Source organism: Onychostoma macrolepis, chromosome 13, assembly GCF_012432095.1.
Source record: "Onychostoma macrolepis isolate SWU-2019 chromosome 13, ASM1243209v1, whole genome shotgun sequence".
NCBI lineage: Eukaryota > Metazoa > Chordata > Actinopteri > Cypriniformes > Cyprinidae > Onychostoma > Onychostoma macrolepis.
Window position 1 is genome coordinate 13,665,951 of NC_081167.1, and position 26,594 is coordinate 13,692,544.

The window sequence follows — 26,594 nt, forward strand, 5'->3', positions numbered from 1 at the left end:
ATTATTGATGAAAACAATGATTGAAAAAGTTCTCCAAGTTTCAAACAGTCCCATCTGTGCAGGCTGTCTGCATGCTGCCCAAACTTCATCTGTGCCTGAATTTGCTGCACTAATTTATGGGTCTTCAAAGCTGGACCATTGCATTTAGGAACTACTCAAAGAAGATTGAAAATGGCAATAAAAACATCAGAGATGAAATGACAACCGTGTTTGAGTTTGGACGGTAGGTGGGGAAAAAAGCATAGGCTTCAGATAGCAATTTCCTTTGGTGCAGAAATGATATACTTCACCTTTAACATAAAAAAGAATGGCTGTCTAGAAGTTTGCTTATGCACTAGATCCTGTTGTAGGTCACTAGATCCATTAATAGTGGTTCAATTTAAAATCAATGTTTGGATATTTAACATCAGTTATATATTATGGATGTGTATATATATCCAGCTTACAGGCAATTCAATGCCTCTCAAGTGTGATATTTCTTAAAAGTTGCGGTGAAGGGTAAAGTAAGGAGAGATGTCAATATAGCAGACATTTGGTGTGAATGGTTGTCTTAGCTTATTCTTTTGCTTTCATCTGAAAAGCACTCAAGGAGAGGACAGGGAAAGGTCATGCTAGATCAGATCTGAGCTGTGGAGCACAAACAGTTTGTCTCTGAAGAACAATCCATATACAAAAAGCCAGCTACATATATATTTGTTGCATTGCCTTTATGCTCTTGAAAGTTGACACTGTTATATTCCAGTTTTAAATGTGCTTCTGATTGCAGATAGCCTGGGATTACACAAGATTTGTATTTTAAAGAAAACAAGTTCGAAGGGAGCATAATTAGCTTTTTGGGTTAAAATAATTATTAATATGAAATTCGAATGGCATGACAATTAGAGATTAGACTGTACAAAAAATGAAATCTACACCCTAATACACACTATACTCATAGTCACGCAATGCTGATGTTGTTAACATTAATAATATGAGAATAACGTATAACAATAATAATAATTTGCACAGTTAGATGTGATATGAACTAACCGATCGTTAGATTTAATTACCATTTGTAGCACGATTTATTGTAATGCTTTTTTCCTCAGTTGGTCAGAACAAACGTGGCAGACTTGTTACTCACTTGTTCAGATGGCAATATACGGTGAAAATTCTTATTTGGGTCATATATTCCAAGACCTAGGCTAGAATCTGTGATTCCAAAGTGCAGTATCCACATCGGTGCGGTGAATGACAGACTGACACACATACTCCTCAGAACAGATTAATCGGTGCTGGGGCCGTGCCGGAGTACAACCCCACACACGGAAGATAATTCCGCACAGAGCTGCAATTCCAGGTTTTCAAACAGAGATGGCGACAAAGATCTGTTCCTCTGTGTGTTGTTTAGTGAACCTGCTTTTGGTTGCTTCTCTTGCTTAAAAATTATTCTGATGGCAATATTCTGGCTTTTTAGTAATCTAAAAAAGTAGGCATGCTAGTTATGTTTGAGAAGCTATAAATAGAAAAGAGACTATAAAAAGATTTCTTAGTTTTTTTTCTCATTCATCTCAGTCTTTTTCTCAACAAGGGCAATATTTCAGACAGCAGGTCTGCAAAAACCATCAAAGAGAATAGCCAAAGACTTCTCAGTGTACTTGTGCGGTTTATAAACCAGACGGTCGTGGGGAGGTCATATTGCTCTTGAGCCGTGAGTGATATCACTTCCTGTCTTTTCATCCTTTGCACTGTCAGCGTCTCCTCACAGCTCGCTTTGGGTCTTTAATTCACCTTTTAATGCAAACTCTATTCAAAATTATGGATTGCAGTCAAAATGAAAGCATATTCGCAACCCATTTTATGTCTGTTATGAGACATATTTTTAAAGTGAAACTTGATGTTATCTTGCAGAAATTGATTTTACTGTAAAAAGTGGTTGTTATGTACCAGAATGGAACCTGATAGAGTGTAAGTTTACAGAAACAATACTTAAATAACTGTTTGGATGCTGCTTAAAATTAGCTACAGCATTCAAACATTTGGGGTCAGAGAAAGATTTTTAAAATAAATAGTACTTTTATTAATAAAGGGCGCATTAAATTGATCAAAAGTGTTAGTAAAATCAATGTTACATACCATTTCTATTTAAATAAACACTGTTCTTTTGAGTTTTCTATTCATCAAAGAATTCTAGAAAAAAAAAAAACGTATGACAATATTTAGAAAAATATTAAGCAGCACAACTGTTGTCAGCATTGATAATAAATGTTTCTTGCCCAGGAAATCAGCATATTAGTAAATGCTGAAAATCCAACTTTGCCATCACAGGAATACATTTATAAAATTTGGATTTAAGATGATTTTTAGTTTTGAAATAACATACACTAACGTTCAATCAAAATTGATTCAGCTGATTTAGTGAAAAGCACTTTATTGTTCAGTATTTGTTGCATTATTTGATGTCATATCTTCAATCACATGCTTATCATGTATAACCTACCTGTAACTGCTGTTTCCCTACTATAAAACTGAACCCTCACAAGCACACACACTTCCACACTTCCACAGGTAAACGTAGCAAGTCTCACACTGAGAGTCAGGGGGAAACAGCAGAGCAGAACATCTGTTTGTAAGATAACAGATTGATTCTCCTGCCAGTACAACCACAGCTCTCAGACAACATATCAGCAGAGCACTTGCAAAACACAATCCCACTTTTCATCCCTCTCATCTGCTTAGTCAGATGAAGAGGTACACCGCCAGTGACAGGGACAGTCAAGGAGGGTGTAAAGTGAACAGGTAGCAGTAATAAACACGGAAAGTCATTCCAATCCCTCCACATTTCATTTTTACAGCTAGCATTTCTGTCAAACATAGATCTTCTGTGTAAGTAAGGAACATTCGAGTACAATAAGTACGGGAAAATACAGTCATCTGATCATTATTGCAAAATAAGCCTCGACAGGGTGATCAAATCCCTGATGTGAAACTCCCTGAAAGGCCGACTGTACATTATACATTACATTTCAATAGCTACTTGTCAAATAAATACATGTACATTAACAAGGTTTTACTTTGCTTAATTCTGGTTGACAGAAAATTATATTAGTTCATATTTTTGGTTAATTTCACGACCTTTAACCCTGTCAATCAGGATATAGGTTGATGACCATGACATTGGCTGATGGTGTTATAGAGTACCCTCCCAGTATGTTTTTTCTGGGGGTTTGTTTGTTTGTTTGTTTGTTTTTACGAGAAAGCCTGCAGTGTCACTGTATTGCCTGTTTACCCTTTTAAAATGTCCATTTAGTGCATTTAAAGCACAGTCAGCACCGTAGGGATGTCGCATAGGGAGTGAATGAGAGTGCAGTCTTTTGATAGTTTTATAAGTGAGCAACAAAGCCAAATTGATTTTATTCTGACCTGCTTTATCTGCAGCTACAATCTGTCGTGGCAGACTGACTTATTTATAACCCTTTTAAGCAAATGCCTTTCAGGGTACTTTTAAAATATTCCTCTTTCGTGGAATCATAATGCTTATCATTTTATAAACAAAAATAATGTTACAGGTTGTCTTGGCTTCTGTACAGCACGTTCCGTAACTATTGCTAGATTGAGATGTTATCATTCAAAATAGTAACTGTTTCTAGGTAAATAGGTTGTCACTGACCAGCACATAGTTGCTATGCTGAATTTGTATGAGAAGATTTCAGTTCATTTTCTAAAAACTTAGAGAATGTTATTAGCATGTAGACACAGGTTACTCAGTTGGATGAGAAAGAAAATAAATGCGTTAAAGACATAAACCACCATTTTATTTTAAAAGCAAGCATTAAAATGACTAAAAGTGGCATGAACGATTTTAAAATAAATGCTGTTCTTTTGAACTTTCTATTCACCAAAGACTCAGAGTTACCACAAAAATATTATACAGCACAACTCTTGTCAACATTGATAATTATAAGAATTATTTCTTGAGCAGCAAATCAGCATATTAGAATGATTTCTGAAGGATCATGTGACACTGAAGACTGGAGTAATGACTGCTGAAAATTCAGATTTGCCATCACAGATTTTTTAAAACTGTAATTATATTTCACAATATTACTATTTTTGCTGTATTTTTGGTAAAATAAATGCAGCCTTGGTAAGCATAAGAGATTTCATTTTGAAACAGTACTGCATAACAGTGAAATAAGTTATATATTAAAAAAAAGCTTTTTTAAATAATATCAAAAGTTGAAAGCCGTTTTTAAAGTAAAGTAAAGCTTCTTTAGTCAATGCAATAGTAACTTGTAACTTTAGTACAATAAATTACATAATCACAGAGCATTCTGTTACATTATCTTTATAGATTTATGATATTGCATATGATATGCAAGGAATAATCAGTGAATATTATTGCACATGCACATCTTTTGCTTGTTAACAGAGAAAGAGAGCATGTTTTCCATAGCATGTATTTAATTTTATTTATTTATTTTTATTACATCTAATTTGTTTACAATGTATTGATGTCTATTTCTGGTTCTTCTTGGTTGTAGCCTTAGACTTCTTTTTTTCTTTTTCTTTTTTAACCAGTATGTTTATTGAGATGTAACAATAAATAACAGTAATGCAACAGTATTGTAGTTACATCTTTTTACATATGAATGCCAGGGGGGAAAAACAAACAACGAAAAACAACAAAAAAAGAAGAAGAAAAGTAAGACAATAAACGGCTATTTCAGGTAGAGACATGATATGGGAATTTGAGAATACAAAACATGCATGCATGCAGGCATACATCAAATGGATCAACAATGGTTAATTAATGCACATCTATGAAAGGGAGGGGGGTGATGGGATAGGTCAGGTGTCAAACTATCTTGTCTTCTCGTCTCATTCAAGCCTTAGACTTCTTAAAATAATTGAGATGATGTGTTGAAGTGATGTGGAAATGTAATGTGGTCAAAACCTGGAACTAGTTTATAGCCATTATAAAACATAATCAGTGCCTTATTATGTCTATCAGCCAATCATAATCAAGTGTTCATCAGTGCCACAGTATAAACGCATGTAAACATTTTTTAGAACTAACCAATACAAAAGACAAAGCTGATTTGTTGATTTGAGAAAAGTTATAAGCACAAGTGTTCCGCTGACTGTCGCAGTAAACATGTTATTAGCAATTATGTATTGTAATTAGTGGCATGACAGGTGTTCAGTTGTGCACATTTGGGTACTCAAAAAATTGCTCTCAAGGTTACAGTGCATACAAGTACACACTCCCATTTTCTCTCTTGCCTTTTTCCAGCATGTTGTTTATGAGATGTAAAGTAGCTAATTGTGCAGCTTGTTAGCAAGGGCATGTAGGCGCAGACCTGTCTAATCTATTTGTCGGTGATGTTCTGTGTTTTCTCTCTCTCCTCACTCAAGCTTTTGTGTTGGGAGAAACACATTTGACCTTATCATGTCAGGTAACTCAGCTGTGGTCAATGTGGCCAGTCTGTGACCGACAGTGATAGCAGCACAAAGAGGAGGGTGGCCATTATTGACCCTGTGAGGAGTGCACTGGTGCTCTTGCATTCATGGACAGGGCTGAATTAACTCTGCAAAACCACCATCTCTGATAAGGCTTTTATCACATTTTTTCATTAATGGCCACTGTCCTTTTTAGGGATAATAGATTGTTGAGCAGTTCTAGGGGAAACTACTTTCATCGTTTAAAAGTTAAACTAAAAGTAAAGACTCTTTTTAATGAAGTAGTTAAGGCTGGGAATACACTACACAATTTTTTTTCTCAGATTTGAAGTCTGTACAAGACAACATCCAATAAGTTTGATATTTTGAGCTAATTTTATAATGCATATTGTATTTTATAATGTGCTGTTTTCTTATTTATCAGCACTCTTCTTAAACTCCCATTGCAATATATACAGACTCAGAAAACAACGCCACAACAACTGCAGTCAGGTCCTCTACATAATTTTGTATGTTTGTTTTCATCTGTCATGCGTTTTCCTAGCAATGAGGTGCTTCTTTCTTTCATTTTTATTGTTTGAAACAACTTTAAAGTTTGGAAGTATGAACTTGTGAACTGTGATCCTCAGCCGTTTTTGCCTTGTTTTTCTCTGTAAACAGTTACAATCGGCAAATGTGTGAGGTGTTCAGATTTCATAAGTCATGAAGTGTATTTAAGCCTTTAGCCTTGATGTAAGCTTCTAAAATGATGTGTGAGCACAGATGCTAACCGCTGTAAGCCCAGCTCCAACACCTGTTAAATTTAATTTGTTCCACATATAAAGCTTCAAAAGATTTGAAATATTGTGCATTGGAAAATATTTAGTGTAGGATTTACATTGCTAAGTTAATTGCTTGTGAAATTTGTACAAATAATAACAAAGAAATTGCAAGTGACATGGAATTTTGAAGTAGAATGACTGAAAGAACATTTTATAGTAAAACTGACTCCAATATATATATATATATATATTTGCATGTTTCAACCATCTGTATATATATATATATGCATGCACACACACACATACAGTGGTGACCAAAATTATTAGAACACTTGACAGATCTGAAAATATTGACCTTTTTTGCCTCCAAAACATGATTTAATTTCATAATGTTCATGAAACATGCAGATGGTTGCTCTGAGCACAGCAAATATCAGATGAAGTGTGTCGTACTGTTGTTTTTATCCACTTTTAACTTTAATATTTGGTATGTCCACCTTTTGCAGCAATTGCAGCAGCACATCTCTCTTGCATAGTGTCAATATATTTCCTGTTCCATGGGATTAACACAGTGTTATCCCATGCCTTCTGCAACTCAAGCCAAAGGCTTTCCTTTGAATGTACAATAGATCTGTCCAGTTGATTTTCCCACTTGCCCCAAATTTGCTCGATGGGGTTGAGGTCCTGACTTTGAGGTGGCCAGTCCATCATTTTCAATGTTCCAGCAGATTCCTTTCGTCACAGGTAGTTCCGGCAATAGTTTGTTCATATTTATTTATTTATGCATGTATGTATGTATGTATTTATTTACTTTTGCCCTTTTAGAAGCTTGACAGCGTTTAGTCACTATGATCTGTCATATGACAATAGCTACTTAAATAGCTACAGAAAAAAAGTATAAAACAACATATGGATGAATAAATAATGACATAATTGTCATTTTTGAGTGAACTATCCATTTAATTGCGTTGAGCCTCCGAGCGGATGATTTAAAATTTTTCTGCTCTTTGGTCAGCAGAAAACTGAAAGGCGAGATCTGAAGGTCTGCTAATGTGGAAAGTCATATCAGCTGTATGCAAGATTTATCGTAGAATTAAGCAGTGAATATAATTATAAAATATGCCACTTATAGCTCAGTCATTTCAGCTAAAGAAAAAGGATAAACTTTATTATCTCTTTTCTTCACTTCTAAACTTCTAAACTCCATAGCATCCGTTACTGCAGGGGTGGGCAATTAATTTTCCTAAGGGGCCACATGAGAAACTTGGGCGGTTGCAGAGGGCCGGACCAGTACGCTTAACTCAGTTCTGCCCAATATATTTTATATATCTCTATAAATGGAACATTACAATCATACAATGAAAATGTGGAGCACACAATTATACCACTAGCTAATGAACACTCACAAAAACAGTTTTGAAAATGTGCATTTTTTTTTGCAGTGTTTCAAAAACTACCGTCATAACTTTGAACAAAAAATCAAGTTTTCAAAAGATTATGGACGTGACATTCGCAGTCAAAACCTGAAACACACATTCTCATAGAATGTATTACCAATAGCCAGTGTTGTGCAAGCTACTTGGAAAATGTAGTGAGCTAAGCTAACAGTTACTCTTCTTTAAATGAAGCTTAACTACACTAAAGCTACAGCCCTGGGAAATGTAACAAGCTAAGCTACGGCAACATGGTAAAAGTAGTTTACTACATCCAAGCTATTTAAAAAAAAAAAAAAAATTTAATTCTATTGAACCAACATCATACCAAGTCAATGCTCTCTCAGTGATCAATAAAACTGTCAGTCAAGCAGATAGACAGGCATGTTCAGTTTAATTGTTTATTCAACAGCTGTTCCAAACCAATTTGGCAACATAATCAGTATCAAATGCAGGGCCGGATTGACCTCAAATTGTGACATGGGCAAAATACATTTTTGCTGTCGGCCGGAAACCTCCTATTGGTAGTTGATATTGTGGCTTTATTGTATACAGATACATTTATATAAATGGCAACACTTCACAATAAGGTTCAGTAGTTAAGATTTGTTAACTAGTGTTAACATGAACTAAGAATGAACAATACTTCTGCGGCATTTATCTTAATGTTAATTTCAACATTTACTAACGCATTATTAAAATCCAAAGTTGTTTGTTAACATTTTTTAATGCACTGTGAACTAACATGAACTACCAATGAACGACTGTATTTTCATTAACTAACATTAACAAAGATTAATAAATACTGTAACAAATGTATTTTAATGAAATTGTTTTGTATAGTGTTACCATATAGATGTTTAGGCCTACAGATAGGCGATGTTTATTTGCATCGTTGCATGTGTCATTAGATATTAATATAAACATTTCACCAAAATCAAGTTCAAATACGAAGCTTTTGACCAGCGAATGTTTTTTTTTCGTGTCCCGTTTCCCCCAGTTTTCTGTCATTATGTGGGCGTTCAGTTTTTTTCTGTATCATATTATGAAAGATTCAGCGCTTCGCACGAGCTATTTGGCTGTGACTCGACAACAAATGCTAGAGAAACTCTTCTCCACTCCTCAAAAACAAAAAACAAACAAACAAAAAAAGCATTAGCCTTTATAAATAGTGTTTTTTGAGTAAAGAAACCGTTGTACTTATTCAATCAACAGTTCTTTATTTACCTTCAGATAGCAAACAAGCTGAGATGCTCTAAACTGCGCGCCGCACTTCATTGACGAAAGAGGCGGGAGGAATAATGAGGTTTGACTGACAGTTTGAGGAGCCAATGGCGTTACGAGCTTTAGTGTCTGTGGCGTCACTTACTGATCCAGGATCAGTGATCCGTAGCTGTTATATTTCTGATTTGAGCTCGAGTTTCAGAATGCTTTCTTTGGAAAATGTAACGTTAACTTTTGTTGACGCTACCGCGCTACTTGATCAAAAAAAGAGCTTAACTACCGAAAAGCTATTTGATTCAGAAAACAGTGACGCTACCGCCACGCTACTGAGAAATGTAGTTAAACTAGTAGCGTCACTACTTGAAGCGACGCTACTGCCCATCACTGCCAATAGCTATACTGAACCATCTTTTTATATTTTTCTAAACCGCTGAAAATAGAGTCCAGACATCAGTTAAGTATCAGTGTTACGAATCCTGGGCCTGCTATTCTGTCCGACTGCCACAAGAGGTCACCCTGCCATCATATTGACTTTCACACCACACATCACAATGGACTGCATTTCCCATCAGCCATCTCACTAATCACACGCTCACCTGATCACACGCACACAGCTGTATCCAATCAGACGCTCTTTATAAGCCTTGGACTTTCTCTCCCTCTCTGCCGAGTATTGTATGCATTATCGGTGCCCTACAGAGCCTTGTTAGTTTCCCTAGTCTTGCCTTGTCTTGCCTTTTTTGAATTGTGTTTTCCCCTGCCTAGACTCTCGCTTACGTTTTGGATTACCTCTCTTGTCAGCCCCTTTTGATACTGTTCGCTGTCGTCTGACCCACGCCCGTTTTAGATACTCTTTGCATTGCCTCTGATATACTTGTCTGCCATTGTTCGACCCTGCCTATTAAGACCACTTCTTTGATCAATAAACGCTCGCACATGGATCCGCACATCTCACGTCTTGTCAGCCACGTTACAATCAGTCTATAAATAATGAGGAAAATAGGATACACATGCGTTACGGATGTGACAAAAAAAGACCCGAGTTTTTGGGAGACGACATAGGCCATTTGTAGACTTTCTGTGATTTACAACGCACAGCCCAGAAGTAACAATATCTGCCGGATGGAAAGGGTTGGCTATTCACAACATAAAATACAGCCTACATAGCCTATTTAAAAAAATTTTTTAAATGAATTTGTTTTTGTGTTTCGGAGGAAAAATCTATGTTACGGACGGACATCTCTCCGTTACGGACGTGACAGTTCTGAAAGCGGAATTTATCCGACAATGGAAACGCGTAGCTAAAATGCTTTAAAAACTTTAACAGAGACGTCTAGCTGGTATTTAATAGAGCTGCCCCCAACAACTTAACTAGTCGTTCATTTAAGTCATTATTAACTAATCGCGTGTTTATATTAAAGCTAATAATCCAATGAGCTTCAATATATTACGCGCTCAAGCACACGTATAAAGTTTGCCACCAAGCGCAGGCAAAAGTCGCTTAGTGATTTATGAATGTGTTGGAAAAAAAGGAGAGAATTATTTATTAATTCTCTCTCGTCTCCAGAGTAACTGGACGTGCCTTTAGAGAGAAATGCAGCCTTCATACAGATTACAATAATCAGGAAATATTTGTTTTTAAATTGGTTCGTTTAAAAGTAGACATTTTAAACTTTCTATAGATATAGCCTATTTCACATGTCTGGGAGGCAGCCGTATGCTGAGTTTCGGTTCTTTTTTCTAACGCACTACTTCGGAGATGGCAGAAAGCTCATCCTGCTTTCATTATTTTACAAAAGTAACGTTTTGTTGTTTTTATGAGTTTACAGAAATAAAATCAGTTTCGAACTGATTTTAAGTTGTTTCATTATCAGGAAACAAAGCTGTTGCCTTGAGTGCAGTTGTATTGCATACACCTAATTATACCTATTTGCGATTGACTTTTAATTCATGAATTACCTCATGCGGGCCGGTCAAGGATAGCCAGAGGGCCGGATGTGTCCCGAAGGCCATACAATGCCCAGGTCTCCGTTACTGGGTTGATGTTTGCATGCTAGCGCTGTTAGCCGCTGTCACCTATGCTGTCAGGCCTGTGTTGTACAATAATCATCAAGTGAGTTCATTATCCTAACCTTAATCACACGAGTAACATTGAAGTTAAATGATGTTGTTGACCCCCGCCACACCAGATCTCACGTCCTACCAGTGGCTTGCGAATGACGGGTGAAGTCATTATGACTCAAGGAAATAGAAAGTCAGGTTGAGAGTGTATTCCCTCTCAGAGTAACCTTGGCGTCACACTGAGGCTGGAGTGTGGCTGATTGCTTGCGGAAAACACTCATCAGTTGAAAGAGTGACCTTGGTGTGGCATAATGACACTTTGTGAAGAGGCAGGTGGTGCGAAGAGACAGCTGCTCGTTCGGCTCCCGCTGAGACATTCTTCTGATTATCTCTGGAACTTGTCTCGCACGCATCGCTCACAGCAAACGCGGGCCATGGCGGGAAGGCATTTACACTTCATGTGGACAAGACAACGGCCGTTTCCAATAATGGAGGAGCTGTAAAGTGTTCATTTACAGTGATGCATGCCTCAGGTCAACAAAGTCTTTCTGATTACCTTTAATGGAGTTCTCAGATTCGCACATCCTGTCTCAAAGTGCAGGATTCATCAGGGTTAATCATGCAAGCAGTTCACCTGCCAAAGATCACAATGAGTTTGATTTTCCATTAGCCGAGAGCACTTTAGCCTTCTCCTCATGCGCACCTGATTTGATTCACCCTCGCAATTAATTCACTTGAGACGGACAGCTCTCCTCGGCGGAAAACATTTGATTCCTTAGATGATGTTGTCCTATTGTTATGTACAGTGTGTGCTGTAAATAAATGCAGTTCGTTCAAATACTGGGTCAAGAAGGTGAATTTGAACTTTGATATTTTGAAAAGTTAATTGAAAGAAATTACACTAACAATCATGCTTTAGTGAAATAGGACTTCCATTGTTGTGTCAAAAATATTCAAGTATAGGTCTCTGCAGCAAAGTAATGGGAGTTACCAGATCGGGGCGTTTTTTTGACCATGTTACTTGATTGGCTGACGTCATAGTGACGGTAGGTTTAGGGGTGGGGTTAGGTCAGGGGGATCATTTTGATTGCATGATTTAGAAACACCCAGCAGCTTGAAAATGCCTAGCAATTCAGAAACACCCACTTTTGCTCTGCAGAGACCTCAATCTCAAAATATTAGGTCCATCCATGCAAAGTAGTATATATATATATATATATGTATACAGTGGGGCAAAAAAGTATTTAGTCAGCCACCAATTGTGCAAGTTCTCCCACTTAAAAAGATGAGAGAGGCCTGTAATTTTCATCATAGGTATACCTCAACTATGAGAGACAAAATTAGAGAGAAAAAAATCCAGAAAATCACATTGTAGGATTTTTAAAGAATTTATTTGCAAATTATGGTGGAAAATAAGTATTTGGTCAATAACAAAATTTCATCTCAATACTTTGTTATATACCCTTTGTTGGCAATGACAGAGGTCAAATGTTTTCTGTAAGTCTTCACAAGGTTTTCACACACTGTTGCTGGTATTTTGGCCCATTCCTCCATGCAGATCTCCTCTAGAGCAGTAATGTTTTGGGGCTGTCGCTGGGCAACACGGACTTTCAACTTTTCGACGGGGTTGAGATCTGGAGACTGGCTAGGCCACTCCAGGACCTTGAAATGCTTCTTACAAAGCCACTCCTTCGTTGCCCGGGCGGTGTGTTTGGGATCATTGTCATGCTGAAAGACCCAGCCACGTTTCATCTTCAATGCCCTTGCTGATGGAAGGAGGTTTTCACTCAAAATCTCACGATACATGGCCCCATTCATTCTTTCGTTTACACGGATCAGTCGTCCTGGTCCCTTTGCAGAAAAACAGCCCCAAAGCATGATGTTTCCACCCCCATGCTTCACAGTAGGTATGGTGTTCTTTGGATGCGACTCAGCATTCTTTGTCCTCCAAACACGACAAGTTGAGTTTTTGCCAAAAAGTAAAAACTCAACTTGCAATCCTCTTCTGGATCATCCAAATGCTTTCTTGCAAACTTCAGACGGGCTGGACATGTACTGGCTTAAGCAGGGGGACACGTCTGACACTGCAGGATTTGAGTCCCTGGCAGCGCAGTGTGTTACTGATGGTAGCCTTTGTTACTTTGGTCCCAGCTCTCTGCAGGTCATTCACTAGGTCCCCCCGTGTGGTTCTGGGATTTTTGCTCACAGTTCTTGTGATCATTTTGACCCCACGGGGTGAGATCTTGCGTGGAGCCCCAGATCGAGGGAGATTATCAGTGGTTTTGTATGTCTTCCGTTTTCTAATAATCGCTCCCACAGTTGATTTCTTCACACCAAGCTGCTTACCTATTGCAGATTCAGTCTTCCCAGCCTGGTGCAGGTCTACAATTTTGTTTCTGGTGTCCTTTGACAGCTCTTTGGTCTTGGCCATGGTGGAGTTTGGAGTTGGACTGTATGAGGTTGTGGACAGGTGTCTTTTATACTGATAACAAGTTCAAATAGATGCCATTAATACAGGTAACAAGTGGAGGACAGAGGAGCCTCTTAAAGAAGAAGTTACAGGTCTGTGAGAGCCAGAAATCTTGCTTGTTTGTAGGTGACCAAATACTTATTTTACCGAGGAATTTACCAATTAATTCTTTAAAAATCCTACAATGTGATTTTCTGGATTTTTTTTTCTCATTTTGTCTCTCATAGTTGAGGTATACCTATGATGAAAATTACAGGCCTCTCTCATATTTTTAAGTGGGAGAACTTGCACAATTGGTGGCTGACTAAATACTTTTTTGCCCCACTGTATATATACAGTATATATATATGTATATATTATTTATTATATATTTTTATTTATTAATGCATTTTTTATTTAGGTGTTTATTTTATTATTTTATTTTATTTATTTTTTAAATTCTTTTTTTTTTTCTTCAGCAAGCTTTCCCTAGTGAAAAATAAATATACTTAATTATATTTAAAATATATTTATTTCATAACAAGTATACTAAAAATAGATTGACATGTCTATACTAACTGAAAATACATTCTGAATGTAGTTATTTCATGCTTTCGTCAAGCACAAACTTAGTGCACTACAAATTCATTTGAAAAATACTATACTTTTCACAAATGCATTTGGGGAAGGATGACATATATATATTCATCTTTAAGAAAGTACACTGGCTAGGTTCTTAATTCCATCTACAACATGTTTGAATTTGTTAAAAGTGTTTTTTACACATACATACCCATATAAACTAACTGGAGAAACCTTTGAAAGAGGATGCCACTTCATAAACCCAATTACGTGCATGCTCACTCAGCCCAACAACTAGTGTCGATAAGGGATGAACAAAGCAACTCATCTCATGATCCTGTAGCTGTATGAAGGCCATATAATGTATGTCTGCGGGGATTGATTGTATTGCATGTTGTCATATCATTAAATTAAACAAGGCCACTGTATGAGTTCTCACCTAAGACTATGGCACAAGAGACAATATCACATTCTGTGTATTGATATATATAGACATTCTCTCCTCATCTTATACTTTCATGAGCTCTGAAATTCACCAACAATCAGTTTTGCTGTTCTTTTGCTAAACTCGGTAGAGTTCACACTATTGAGAATCTGTGTTGCCGATTTTTCAGAAGAAACCTTTAGAGTCTAGAAAGTCATTGCAGCTAAAGACATAAGTCTCACCATGTATTTCAAATCTGAGAATGATGAAATTATTTTAAAATGATGCTGTATTTTTTTTTTTTTTTTTTTTAAAGATGAGACTTTCAGTATGTTTCTGCTAACAGGTGCTGTTATGGCAAAGTTTCCAAACACAGCTTTTGCCTACAGCACAAATGTAACAATGGGGGATTTGCAGTTTAATTTGTTAAATATTGAAGTAATACTTCAGTAATTTATTTTAGTTTAATCCTCTTTTGACCTCTTAAGATTAAATGTACAATGCAATACACTGTATTTGAATTTTACTTGTTGAGTATAAAAATAGTATAGATAAAAGAAATGTTTTGAGTTGCAAATAATTATAATAATAATTCATAATGATGCAGTACTTTGTATAGTTATAAACTTTACCTTTTCAGTAATTTAACCACACTTCAAATAGTGCTTTACACAATTGTACAATAGATCTATGTGCATACATATGTGGAAAAAAAATAGTCACAATTGTACAATAGATCTATGTGCATACATATGTGGAAAAAAAATAGTCATAAGGAGCACGGGTATATTTGCAATAGCCAAAAATACATTGTATGGGTCAAAATTATTGATTTTTCTTTTATGCCAAAAATCATTAGGATATTAAGTAAAGATCATGTTCCATGAGGATATTTTGTCAATTTCCTACCATGAATATATATAAACTTAATTTAGATTAGTAATATGCATTGCTAAAGACTTCATTTGGACAACTTTAAAGACGATTTTCTCAATATTTAGATTTTTTTGCACCCTCAGATTCCAGATTTTCAAATAGTTGTATCTTCTCAGCCAAATATTGTCCGATCCTAACAAACCATACATCAATGGAAAGCTTATTTATTCAGCTTTCAGATAAATCTCAATTTCAAAAAATTGATCCTTATGACTTTTGTGGTCCATGGTCACATATAGAAAGTAGTTACAAAAGTAAAGATATGTAAACGACATATAGTCATGGATTTGAAATGGTGAAAGAAATTCACAAACTTGATCAGAAGATTTATTACTTTAGTATATTCACAATACACTCCAATGCAACTTTACCAACACACTTTTTTCCATTAATGGTTATTTAATGTCCCGTACGGACAACGACAACACTGCACTTGAAAATGTGAACTGTAGCCCTTTGGGCTGTCAAAATATTATGAATTATTTAAACAAATTATTAAAATGATCCTGTCCAGCCCTCAAAACTACACAAAAAGTTAAAATGTCAAATAAATTCAGAGACGTTAACTACATAAAAAATAACAAAATGTATTAAAATAATTTCAATTCATACATCACATATAAATCTGCAGCATACTGCGAGACCATCAAACCACCAAAACATTTCATTGCATTTTACATTAACATTTGTGCAGTGCATTGAGAGTCGAAGCGTGCAGAGACAATGGGCAGAGATGTTACAGAATGTTTTATTCCTTCTGCATGCACTGAAACATAAGAAGTACGTTTACATAATTCCACCAACTAACGGAACTGTCTGTGTTTTAGTGCATGAACAAGAATAAAACGAATGTAATGCCGGTTTATCAACTGTTTCCTGCAGCATCAATGTACAGAATAGATCATGTCAGTTAAAAGGGAAGCAAAACATTCTGCAGATGATATTTAATGTTGTGTCCGCTGACTTTAACAGGTTCAACTTTAACGCACTCTCGTGCTCTATACAGGCCGTTTCACACTTATTTCCACGCACCGCTGACTGCGCCTATATTAAGACTTTTTGGGGATTTGCAGTCTTTACGTCCATATAATTTGTGCTGTCATTGATGGAAAAGAACTGTTTACTTATAGTAGTATTGGTAGCAATATAGAAAGACTACAAAGTAACCGCAGTTTTACACAGCACATGTCTGCTTTGGTGGTGCACCTGGTAAAGCAAGTACACGTGTGTGGCAGCGACCCGGGTTCGAATCCAGTCTGTGGTGTTTCCTTCAGTCAATGTTCAAATGTCTGTGTCCAATGTTCCACTGATGTTCTCTGGATAATTGAGTTGACTGGTATGTTGGGGGTGTTAGTAAAAGGCCATTTCTTAAACTGTGCCGTTATTTATAAAGGTTAATTTATTGCATTAGAAGCACACAATAATTGTGCCATTAGCACACTTCAAGTTTACTTGGAATGCCATTGCAATGCATTTTAAAGTCTCTAAAAGTAAGGGATAGTATGACCTCAGTTTGTTATTAGTATAATATTAATGCATGTTCAACACTCTTACAGTGTAATTGAATTGCAATTGTAATGTCACCAAAATACATTTGAAGTTTATGCTGAATGAATTCTGCATTTCAAAAATTAAATAAAAGAGGATATTTTAAAGTGTACTTAAGTATACTTGGTTCCACTTAAGCACAAACAAGTGTATTTAATACAACTTTAGTTGAACTTCAGCACTGCTTTTGCACAACTAAAATGCATTTAGTACAAAATTAGTTGTTCCAATTTAGCAGACTTTAAGTATACCAATTTATAGTGTGCCCCAAATATATTTAGTTATGCTAAAGTACATACGAATAAATTGTACTGAAGTATACTATTTTTTCACTAGGGTTATTCAGTCACAACTCCAATTCTTACCACAGATCACATCTGAAAGTTATTAGCTCTCATGTATGCTTTGTAAATGCATTCAGGAAGTAAGCTTTAAACTCATCAGGGTGGCCAGTATTCAATAATAGACTTGCAAGGAATCTCTGATGTGTAAAACATCGACACATGCTGTCCAAATTACACAAGAGCTCAAAGAGCCTCCTCTCCTTCTCAGAGCTTCTGTTCTGAATACATATTGAATGATGAATGTGGCCTGTAGCATTATGAGTCTGATCAAACTATATCAGATGCACCACGTTGTTCCTTCATTTCAAGATTACAAAGCTTAGCTTTCAGAGACTTTGCTCTTAGATCTGACATGTAGAGACAGAAAAACATCCCTGCTACAATACTGAGAATCTTATCCCAGCGATAAACATCGGGATTGTTTTAGCATAGATTTAAATGATTTGTATTTCCAACCAAGCTGTAATTTTGTCAAATTAAGCAATAAATAAATAAAAAATTTATTGTGTGTATTTGGTATATATGTAAATGCAAGCACAAAATACTTGCTATGAAATGAGTCTTAGCAAGACAAAGAAGTCATTTAATAAATGAATGAATGCAGTGAGGAGAGCTTGTTTTCTAAAATTCCCTGTGGCCAAAAGTGCGTACAGTTGTAAAAAAAATATATATATATATTGATGTGAACACTGCACTGATGGTTGTAAGGTGAGCTTGAACTGCTGTGATATTGACATAAACTGAGGTTTGTTTGTTAAGTGTCGGTGTGTGCTCCTATCAGGATGCTGCGCCTCACCTGCTGCACTTCTGAGTCCTCCTCTTTGAAGCTCACTTCCTTGGCTTTCTCTCGTCTCTTCCTTCTCCCCACAGGCATTACCATAGCCAGTGCTCTTATTGATACGTCTCAGCAGAGGGCCGGCGACTTCAAAGACAAGGGCTTGAGTCTAAAGAGCCGTAAACAGCAGCACACGTTGCACCAGGGAACCTGCGTCTGAACCAGCCGACTGACCTCACTGGACACACTGATTCTCAGCTTTTTTCTCCTTCTCTCTCGTTCTCTACCACTACAAGGAGATGGTGTTGATGAGCGGGGAGCTCTTGAAGTGTAAATGACAAAGGAGGGTCGAGACATTACTGGTCCGTGTGTGGCTCCTCCTGAATTGCACGCTCCATAGTGGAGCTCGTATTCCCTCAGTATTGCTTGAACCTCTGTGGAGGACATCTGCATTTTGATTGCACCCACTGGGTTTCTGTTTTCAACAGCTGTTTCTCTAAAAGGGAGGGAGTGTGTAGATGAAACTCACTCGGACCCAAAATAGGAACAAGTTTCAGGCCAGAATTAATCATCTGATCACGCATGTAGAGGCATTCAGAATAAACCTGCCTCTACTTTCAGGGTTTTGTCTTGTTATTTAGTGAAGTGTCTGTTGATGACTCTTTAATAGACTAATTATTGTTAGCCGAGGACTGTATTTGGTGCATACTGTATGGTGTTTTGTAATGGTCTTGATCTGTGGAAAGTTTAATTTTAGAGATTAGATTGGACTTGTTTTGCAAAACTGACATTTGTGTCTCCTAGTGGCCATACACAAACTCATGCACTTGACCACATGAAATTAAAACTGGAGTTTTGTGGCTTTTAGTCCGTATTGTCTGTGTGTTACACTAAAAAGATTTTGGTGTAGGATTAAATTTCACACATAATTACAAAGAGCAACAAGTAACATTGAATTAAACGTGATTTTTTTTTTTTTAATTAGAAAGACTGTAAATATATAGTCCAATGATCTTTATTTAATTTATAACTTCAGTAAGATTTGTGTGTGTTTTAATCAGCAAGGATGCATTAAATTAGTAAAAATAAAAAATAAAATTAATTCCACCGTATTTCAAATGCATTCTTATGTTTTAAACTTTCTATTCATCTATTAAAAAAAAGTTATTAATATTAAAAGATATTAAACAGTACAATTCTTTTAACGTCGATAATAAGCACCAAATGTAAGAATGATTTCTGAAGGATCGTGTGGAAGTGAAGACTGGAGTAACAGCTGCTGAAAATTCTGCTTTGATTTTGACATCACAGGATTAAAATACATTTTAAAATACATTCAAATGCAGCCTTAGTAAGCATTAAAAAAAATTAACTTTTGAATGGTAGTGTACATATTTAAATTGCCTCTTTCATCCTGAGAACACAAAGCATTTTTTATTTTTTTTGTCTAATCAAAGTGAAAATATTCCTCATGCTCAAACACAGGATGTTTTGGTAGTGCTACAGAAAGAGCGTTTACAGGCTTACTACAAATGGCTTACATGTGTTCATGATATAAAAGAAAGTATATTAATCATCAAATCCACAGGGTTTTTCAGCATCATATGATTGGCTACAGATTTACCTAATGGAACTTTAGCTGCTATAAACTAGCGCTGCATTTATCAGACAGAGTGGTTGTAATGAAACAGCCTATGATCAACAGATGTGTGTCAGCAGAAAGTTAGCCAAGTTAACCACAGCTGAAATGGACCTAAAATATTAGGGTTCTGTGGGCAAAATCATTGGTTTGTATTTTCAATGTCTAGTGTTCACAAAATCATCGGACTACAATTGCCATTAGTACATGCAGTATGTCCATATCTTAACTCAGTGTTGTTTGACATGTTAATAAAGCCAAGAAACATTTGCCTGTATTTGTATATTGTCATAATGTTTTGGTTTGTTTGCTTCAGATAGTCAAGACATGTAAAAACTATAATTTCATGTCTTGTTATGAAAATACATCCAAGTTTATTACCCTAAAGTAGGCTCAATAAGTCATAAATTTCCTGCATAAAATTGTGTTATTGTATTTCTCTATTATGTTTTCACAACCGAATTGTGTTGCACTTAAGCCCTTTATTAAATTGAACCCTGGTCTGGTCATGTTTGTCTAAAATGACTTTTACTACATCAGTCTAAACTTAGTTCACCCCAAAATTATATTTCTGTCATGTCATTCCAAACATATATGGAGCATTTAATAATAATAATAATATACAGTTTTTTTTCCATTGCAGTGTTGATTCAGATTTGAAGATTGAACATGTGTAATCTCTTGAACGTGTGTATATAAATGACTCCCGCTCAACTTAAATCTAACAGATGTATCACTCATTGGGTTGTTGGTTCGTTTGCACTGGTACACAGGCTGTACAGGTGCAGTGTTATACTGCAATGCAGAAACAATATCATTGTGTTGTCTCTTATGTCTCAAAGGTGTTTGTTTTTGTTTATTTATTCTCATTTGCATAGTTGAGTCATAACCTTTGTAAATTGTATAAATGTTGATGAGTTTTCTGGTTTTGCAGCGTTATGTAATAATTTACATTCTACAAAATCAATTTTAAACAAATAAAGAGCAGCCAAAGAAAGTTTGTTCATGTTTATGCAGAAATAAACGTTTTGATAAATCTGTTGTGTGCTTTATTTTTCTTTTTGAAACTGCTCTATGAAGGAGTCACATAAGTTTTATGCAGTGTCGAAAGTGAAGAGATCTGTATCATGAGATGCAGTGACTGGGTCTTACAGGACAAATCATGTGGGTTGAATGGCATTTTCCAAGAACAAGGAACAAAGTAAGGCTTGAAAAAATATATAAATTTTGTTGTGTTTAAAACTAGCTACTTTCATGCTCAGTTTACTGATGAATCATCTTTTAAATCTGTCCATACCATCTATTTATTTGACTCACCAAGTCATTTAAAATATGCTACTAAAACCCACATGGATTTGGAAAGCTGTTCAAATATTATCTACACAAGCACGCAGTAGTTTAATGCACTTATTGATTTTTCATTAAAAAAAAAAGAAAAGAAATTCACATATGTTTGTAATTAAGTGCTGTTGCCACAGGTGTTAAACGGAACAGAGTATGTAGATTCATACATGACAGATTTAAATGACTTTTTCAGTGAGTTTGCAGTATGATTGTAGACAGCTGTTTAAATGTTCTACTTGCTGAAGCTGTTATTGGATCATTTGTCACTCTGGATCAAACCCAGCAAGTTAACATCAAAGAAAACCTCCCATTTGACATCATTGGCAGCCCTCTGCTGTGCTTTGCTGTGTTGTGTGTTGCATTTGTTAAAAAAAAATTAATTATATATATATATATTTATGCACACACACAACCCAAATTCCAGAAATGTTGGGACATTTTTTAAATTCCAATAAAATGAAAACTAAAAGAATTTCAAATCACATGAGCCAATATTTTATTCACAATAGAACATAGATAACATAACAAATGTTTAAACTTAGAAAATTTAAAATTTTATGCACAAAATGAGCTCATTTCAAATGTAAAGCCTGCTACCCCTTGTGAGAAAGAAGTGCACTTAAGTATACTTTTACAAAGTGTACTTACTGCAGAAATAATATACTTTAAAAGAACACACATAAGTGCAAATTAAATGTTATTTTTGACGCTTAAATACATTGTATTTGTAATCATCTTCAAATGTATCACATTTAAAAGTGATGCAATAAATGCAATAAGTTGAACTTTTGAGTGATTTTTTCAAAACCACTTAAGTGGGACTTTTTAGTACATCACAGTCTCTGTGAACGGAAATGTTCCAAAGAGGCAGGAAAGTCAGAAAAACATTTTCCTTGAGGAAAGAAAGAAGAACAATTGTTATAAGACATAGCCAGTCATTATAAATGGTTCAGTTGAGTGAAAGCAATATATATATACCTTGCAGTATCTGCAAAATGTTAATAATTTAAGCAGTAAGAGGGTAGAGGGGTAGAATCATTAAAAAATTGCAATTTCTGCTCTGATGAAGCAGTTTATTCTGCAAGGTGTATGTAAACTTTTGACCACATCTGTATCACCTGAGAGGTGAATTACCTCAATCATCAGGGCAACATCGTAGTAGAATGCTGGGAGATGATCCTTCAGATTTCCTACAAACACCAGAATTCCTGATCACACATCTTCACTGACACATTTTTTATTCCTACTTCACAGGGAATAAAACATAACTTTATCAATTACAGATAGTTATTGTTATTAATAATTATTTTGCAGAGATCGTTTCCGCACCGAGTCTATTTTTGCTGTGCTGCACACGCTGAATTAAAGTGACAGCGCTTTGTTCGAGGTAAAAATGAACATGGATTGACATGGAAATGTAGTAATTTCACAATAAATATATATATAATTAAAGTCTACTGTGTTTCACATGCTTTTTGGCTAGGTTTAAAACAAATAAAAGTGCACTTTTAGATAAACAAGGCAACATATGCACTTGTGTCTTGTGGGGGTAGAAAAACAAAGTTCTTTAAGACTATTTGTAATAAAGATTTAAATGTAAAAGGCACGAGAGCCGACTGTTTCTGTCAGTGGTAAGTTTTAATTGAAAATACTTGTGAAAAGTAGGCTATATGCTGTGTTTAAATGTTTCCACTTGCTTGATATAGTTTCAACTTAATATACAAATCTAGAAGCCAAATGCATTTAATACGTTGTTTATATTAATTGAGTTTAAACGTGAATATGTCTATGAAAGATTGTGTAACTGTACTGTGATAAAAGAGGATCACAATGTTAAAAAAGCACTTTCAGTATAGGCTAACAACGTTTGGATTTGAAATCAAAATAATGGATAAATGTTGTGTTTGTGGTAAACAGCCGCGGATCAGGAGCGGACTGCAAACGTGTCCTGTGTGAAAGCACAGTGAGTCCGTGCTGCTTCTGCACACGGACTGCATACGCACTGCAGACGGAGGATGTGTGAAACAGCCCTTAGTATTTTGGCGCATGCGCATAAAACAAAAGAGATACTGGTGCGTGGTTACATGTTATTTCAGGCTTTTCATTTCTGTTCAAGTTCAAGTTGTCCTAATTCATTGTGTAGTTAGACCAAAGACTATTGTTAGACTCATTCATGATTTATTTTTACAGTGGAGTGTAGCCTAGTCTAATTAAAATCAAATGTATTTGAATGCAAATTAATTTTGTTTAGATCTGTTAAACCTTTGCTTGCAATTAATGCAATTAAATCTGTGTTTAAGTGAGAACAACACAGATGTAAAATACAGTACTATTACATACAAATACAGTACTCTCATAAATGACACTGTATGTCAAATATTATGTCGAAAATTAAACTTGATTAATTTTCTTGAGTTCATAGCGCAAGAGCTGGTGATGAAAATTTCAGCAATAAGTTTTATTGGAGTATACCATATAAGAAAGTGTATTTAAGTTTAGAAGAAAAATACATTTCAAGTGTATTAATGCACACAGTAATATAGACTAAATGCATTTAAAATACATTAACAAATGTAATTTTGAAGAACACACTTCAGTTGAAATTAAAATCAATTATTTTACATGTGCTTTGGTATATTGATAAATATATCAAAATAAGTGTACTTATTTAAAACGCAATAAAATAATAATTATGTAAAATGTATGTTTAAGTAATACTTAATTAGACATTATTATAAAGTGCATTTTTAAAAAGTGCACTTAAGTATGTTAAGACCTATTGCCATTAAAGTGTACTCTTTAAGTACACTTAAGTGGCCTTTAATTTAGATTATATTACTGTGTGTGTGTGTGTGTGTGTATATATATATATATATATATATATACAGTATATATATATAGGCCAAAAATAAGTCATCCATTTCCATTAAACAACTCATATTATTAAACACAGAGTAAATTGCAATGTTTTTTATTACATTATTGAAATTCCAGTGGTCCAAGCATATGTAGAAATGCACATATGTGTTATGTGTTTGTAAAATTATATTTGTGTCATGACGACTTTTTGAGGGATTGGCATGGTAATTTACATGACAGTGTTAATGTGTTTTGTCTTGGATCTGCTACGCTGCTGCTGCTGCTGCTGTGGCAGAGGAAGTCCGAGACTAGCTACTGCCAATACATCCACATCATGCTGCTGTGAGCATGTAAGAAATTCAGCTGTGATGATGATGACATTATGTCAGATTGAGTTTGACCCATCGGACTGCACCATCTAGAGTTTCATGCCAGAACTTTGGATTTTCATGACTCCCCTGCTGTGGTTGTTCTACAAAATGAATGGTGATTTTTAAAGTACATTTCTTAAGTTTTGAAACATTACATCAGTAGAAAATGTTTAAGCATTAATAGTCTACACTCTGCCATTTTAAAATGAGTACATATTAATATTTGTTGGGATATAATTACAGTATATGTTTAGGAATGCAACATGATTGACAGTTTAAGCCTTGAGTCATAAAACTACAGTACACAATGCTTCTTAGAGAGAATATACTGCTGATATGTATTCAAAGATCTATTTGCATTATCAATTGTGTTCTATACAGAATTAAAGCATCAGGGTTAACATTTTAAGATCGCCCCTATTGACTAACATAAAGTGTAAAGATAAACTAGGGGTGGGGGGTAGACTTTATATTTCACAGAAGTATAATGGTGAGATGATGATTTATGGAATACAGTTCATTACGTTTTTTTTTTTTAAGTGATGTTGCAGGGTTTAACCATAACTTGGGCACAACTTTACGTAAAAATAAAAATGTAATACTTCATTTTACTTCATTTTGTTTTCACTTAAATGTGCATATTGCAAGGAGATGATGAATACAAAAGGTTGAATATTTTAAAATAAATAAATGCACAAAAATAAAATAAAGTTACTGAATTTGTAAAAAAAATTCCCACTGTGAGTCATGCGTGGTTTCATCTCACATGATCGTGGTGGCATCATGAACTTGTCATTATCAACCCTCCTCTGCAGGTCAAGACACCTCTCATCTAGAGATTGATGTGTAGGCCAGACTTAATCTTTACACCATTATGCTCCATTTACGTCTGGTAATTGTTGTCGTCTGATGGTGAATGATCAATCGCGGTGCAGTCAGACTACAAAGCCTGCAGTTGTTTTAAGCATTACATAGTGAGAAGAATGATTCTCCTGTTGGCCGGTCTGTTCACAGCAGCCCACATCAGTGCTAACCAAGACACCGCTCTTTGTTCACAAACCAGGCCACAATGACAATGTGCCATTATGGTAAATGGATTATTGTGTGCGGGATGAAGTCACATCAGTCAGAGTCATCAGGTTGCTTATGTGAGTCATGATGATCCGTTTGGTTTTTAGTGTTGAGATGATTATACAGAGTGAGTAAAAGAATGACAAAGCTACTCAGGATGATTATCACGCATCCTCATTGCAAATGAAGCCGGAATAGCAAGCTACTTTCCCATAACCGTTCTGCCATTCGGTTAATTAGTCTTTATGCCTGTGTGTATATACTGCCCACAACTGCTCTGAGCAAGAAAAAATAGTTTGCAGTCAACTCACTTCCAGATGTGTGTATCAGTGAGTAAAATCCGCTGCAGAAATTTCAATTGCCATGAATGGCTTTTTCATTTGAACATGGCAGGTGGTGATAATGTTTGTCTTGTCATTCAAACTAGGCAAAGAGAAGACACACAGCTGCAGGGGTGGACGTAAAGGTGCTGGAAATGATTTCTTTATGGAATGGTATGCAAAAAATGATAACACTTCATGAAACATATCACTGAAATAGCTGTCCTGAGATATCACACAGTCTCTATGACAGCCCTACTGTCTGAAAGCAGTAAAATAAACGGTGGCCATGAAACAAGATCAGATTCTTTGTGTAGCCAATTAGAATGCTTTTTGGGGCACTTTCTGTCAATCATTGTTCTCGTCCAGCAGCAACAGCAGTCCATATATGGGAAATCAGAAGCCATAAGCGTAATAGAGTGCATTACTATCCATCCAGTTTTAGCTGCCTTGATACCAGAAGTATTTTTCACATTGGGATCTTAAATAAAGAGTTATAAGCCATGAACCAAACCAACCAGACACACCATAACATTAAAAACTTTGATTTGAAGTAAAAAATATTTGAAAATCATGGGGGAAAAAAACAAAAAAACAATCTCTTTATGGAAAAAATTAATGGGATATTTACTTCCAGAATTGAATGTTTCACCAAAGACTTTAGAAACACAAAGGGACTTATGAACGGGCAGAAAGTGTAACATGCAGTACTCCCGCCTTCTAATAAAAGAGCTAATCACTAAGTGGTAAAGTCATTGCGTCACTGCAGCTGCCATTAAATGTTTAGATTGCTATCCACTTGTGAAGTCATGATGTAAGCAATGCTGCTTCCGGGTCAAAGCCTTCCCCAGTAAAACTTTATTTGCACAATGCATATTTCTTAATATTATGCCAAAAATGTTTTAATATCACTATTAATTTGGATTAATCTCTGTATAATATCAGTCTTTAAATACAAGATATTTCAATTGTACCTAAAGTATACTTGTAATGGGTCCACTTTAGCACAAT

The 26,594-nt window shown here is 35.6% G+C and overlaps 1 protein-coding gene across 3 annotated transcripts in view; it reads left to right on the forward strand.

Moving 5' to 3' along the window:
• The window catches only part of atrnl1a (attractin-like 1a), a 302,814-nt gene extending 282,179 nt beyond the window's left edge, over positions 1–20,635 (forward strand). For all 3 annotated transcript variants that reach the window (XM_058795276.1, XM_058795278.1, XM_058795279.1), the window contains one exon: positions 18,075–20,635. In XM_058795276.1, the coding sequence (XP_058651259.1) occupies positions 18,075–18,199 (125 nt within the window). In that variant the 3' untranslated portion in view covers positions 18,200–20,635. The remainder of the gene's footprint in view (positions 1–18,074) is intronic.
• Positions 20,636–26,594: the final 5,959 nt, after the last annotated feature.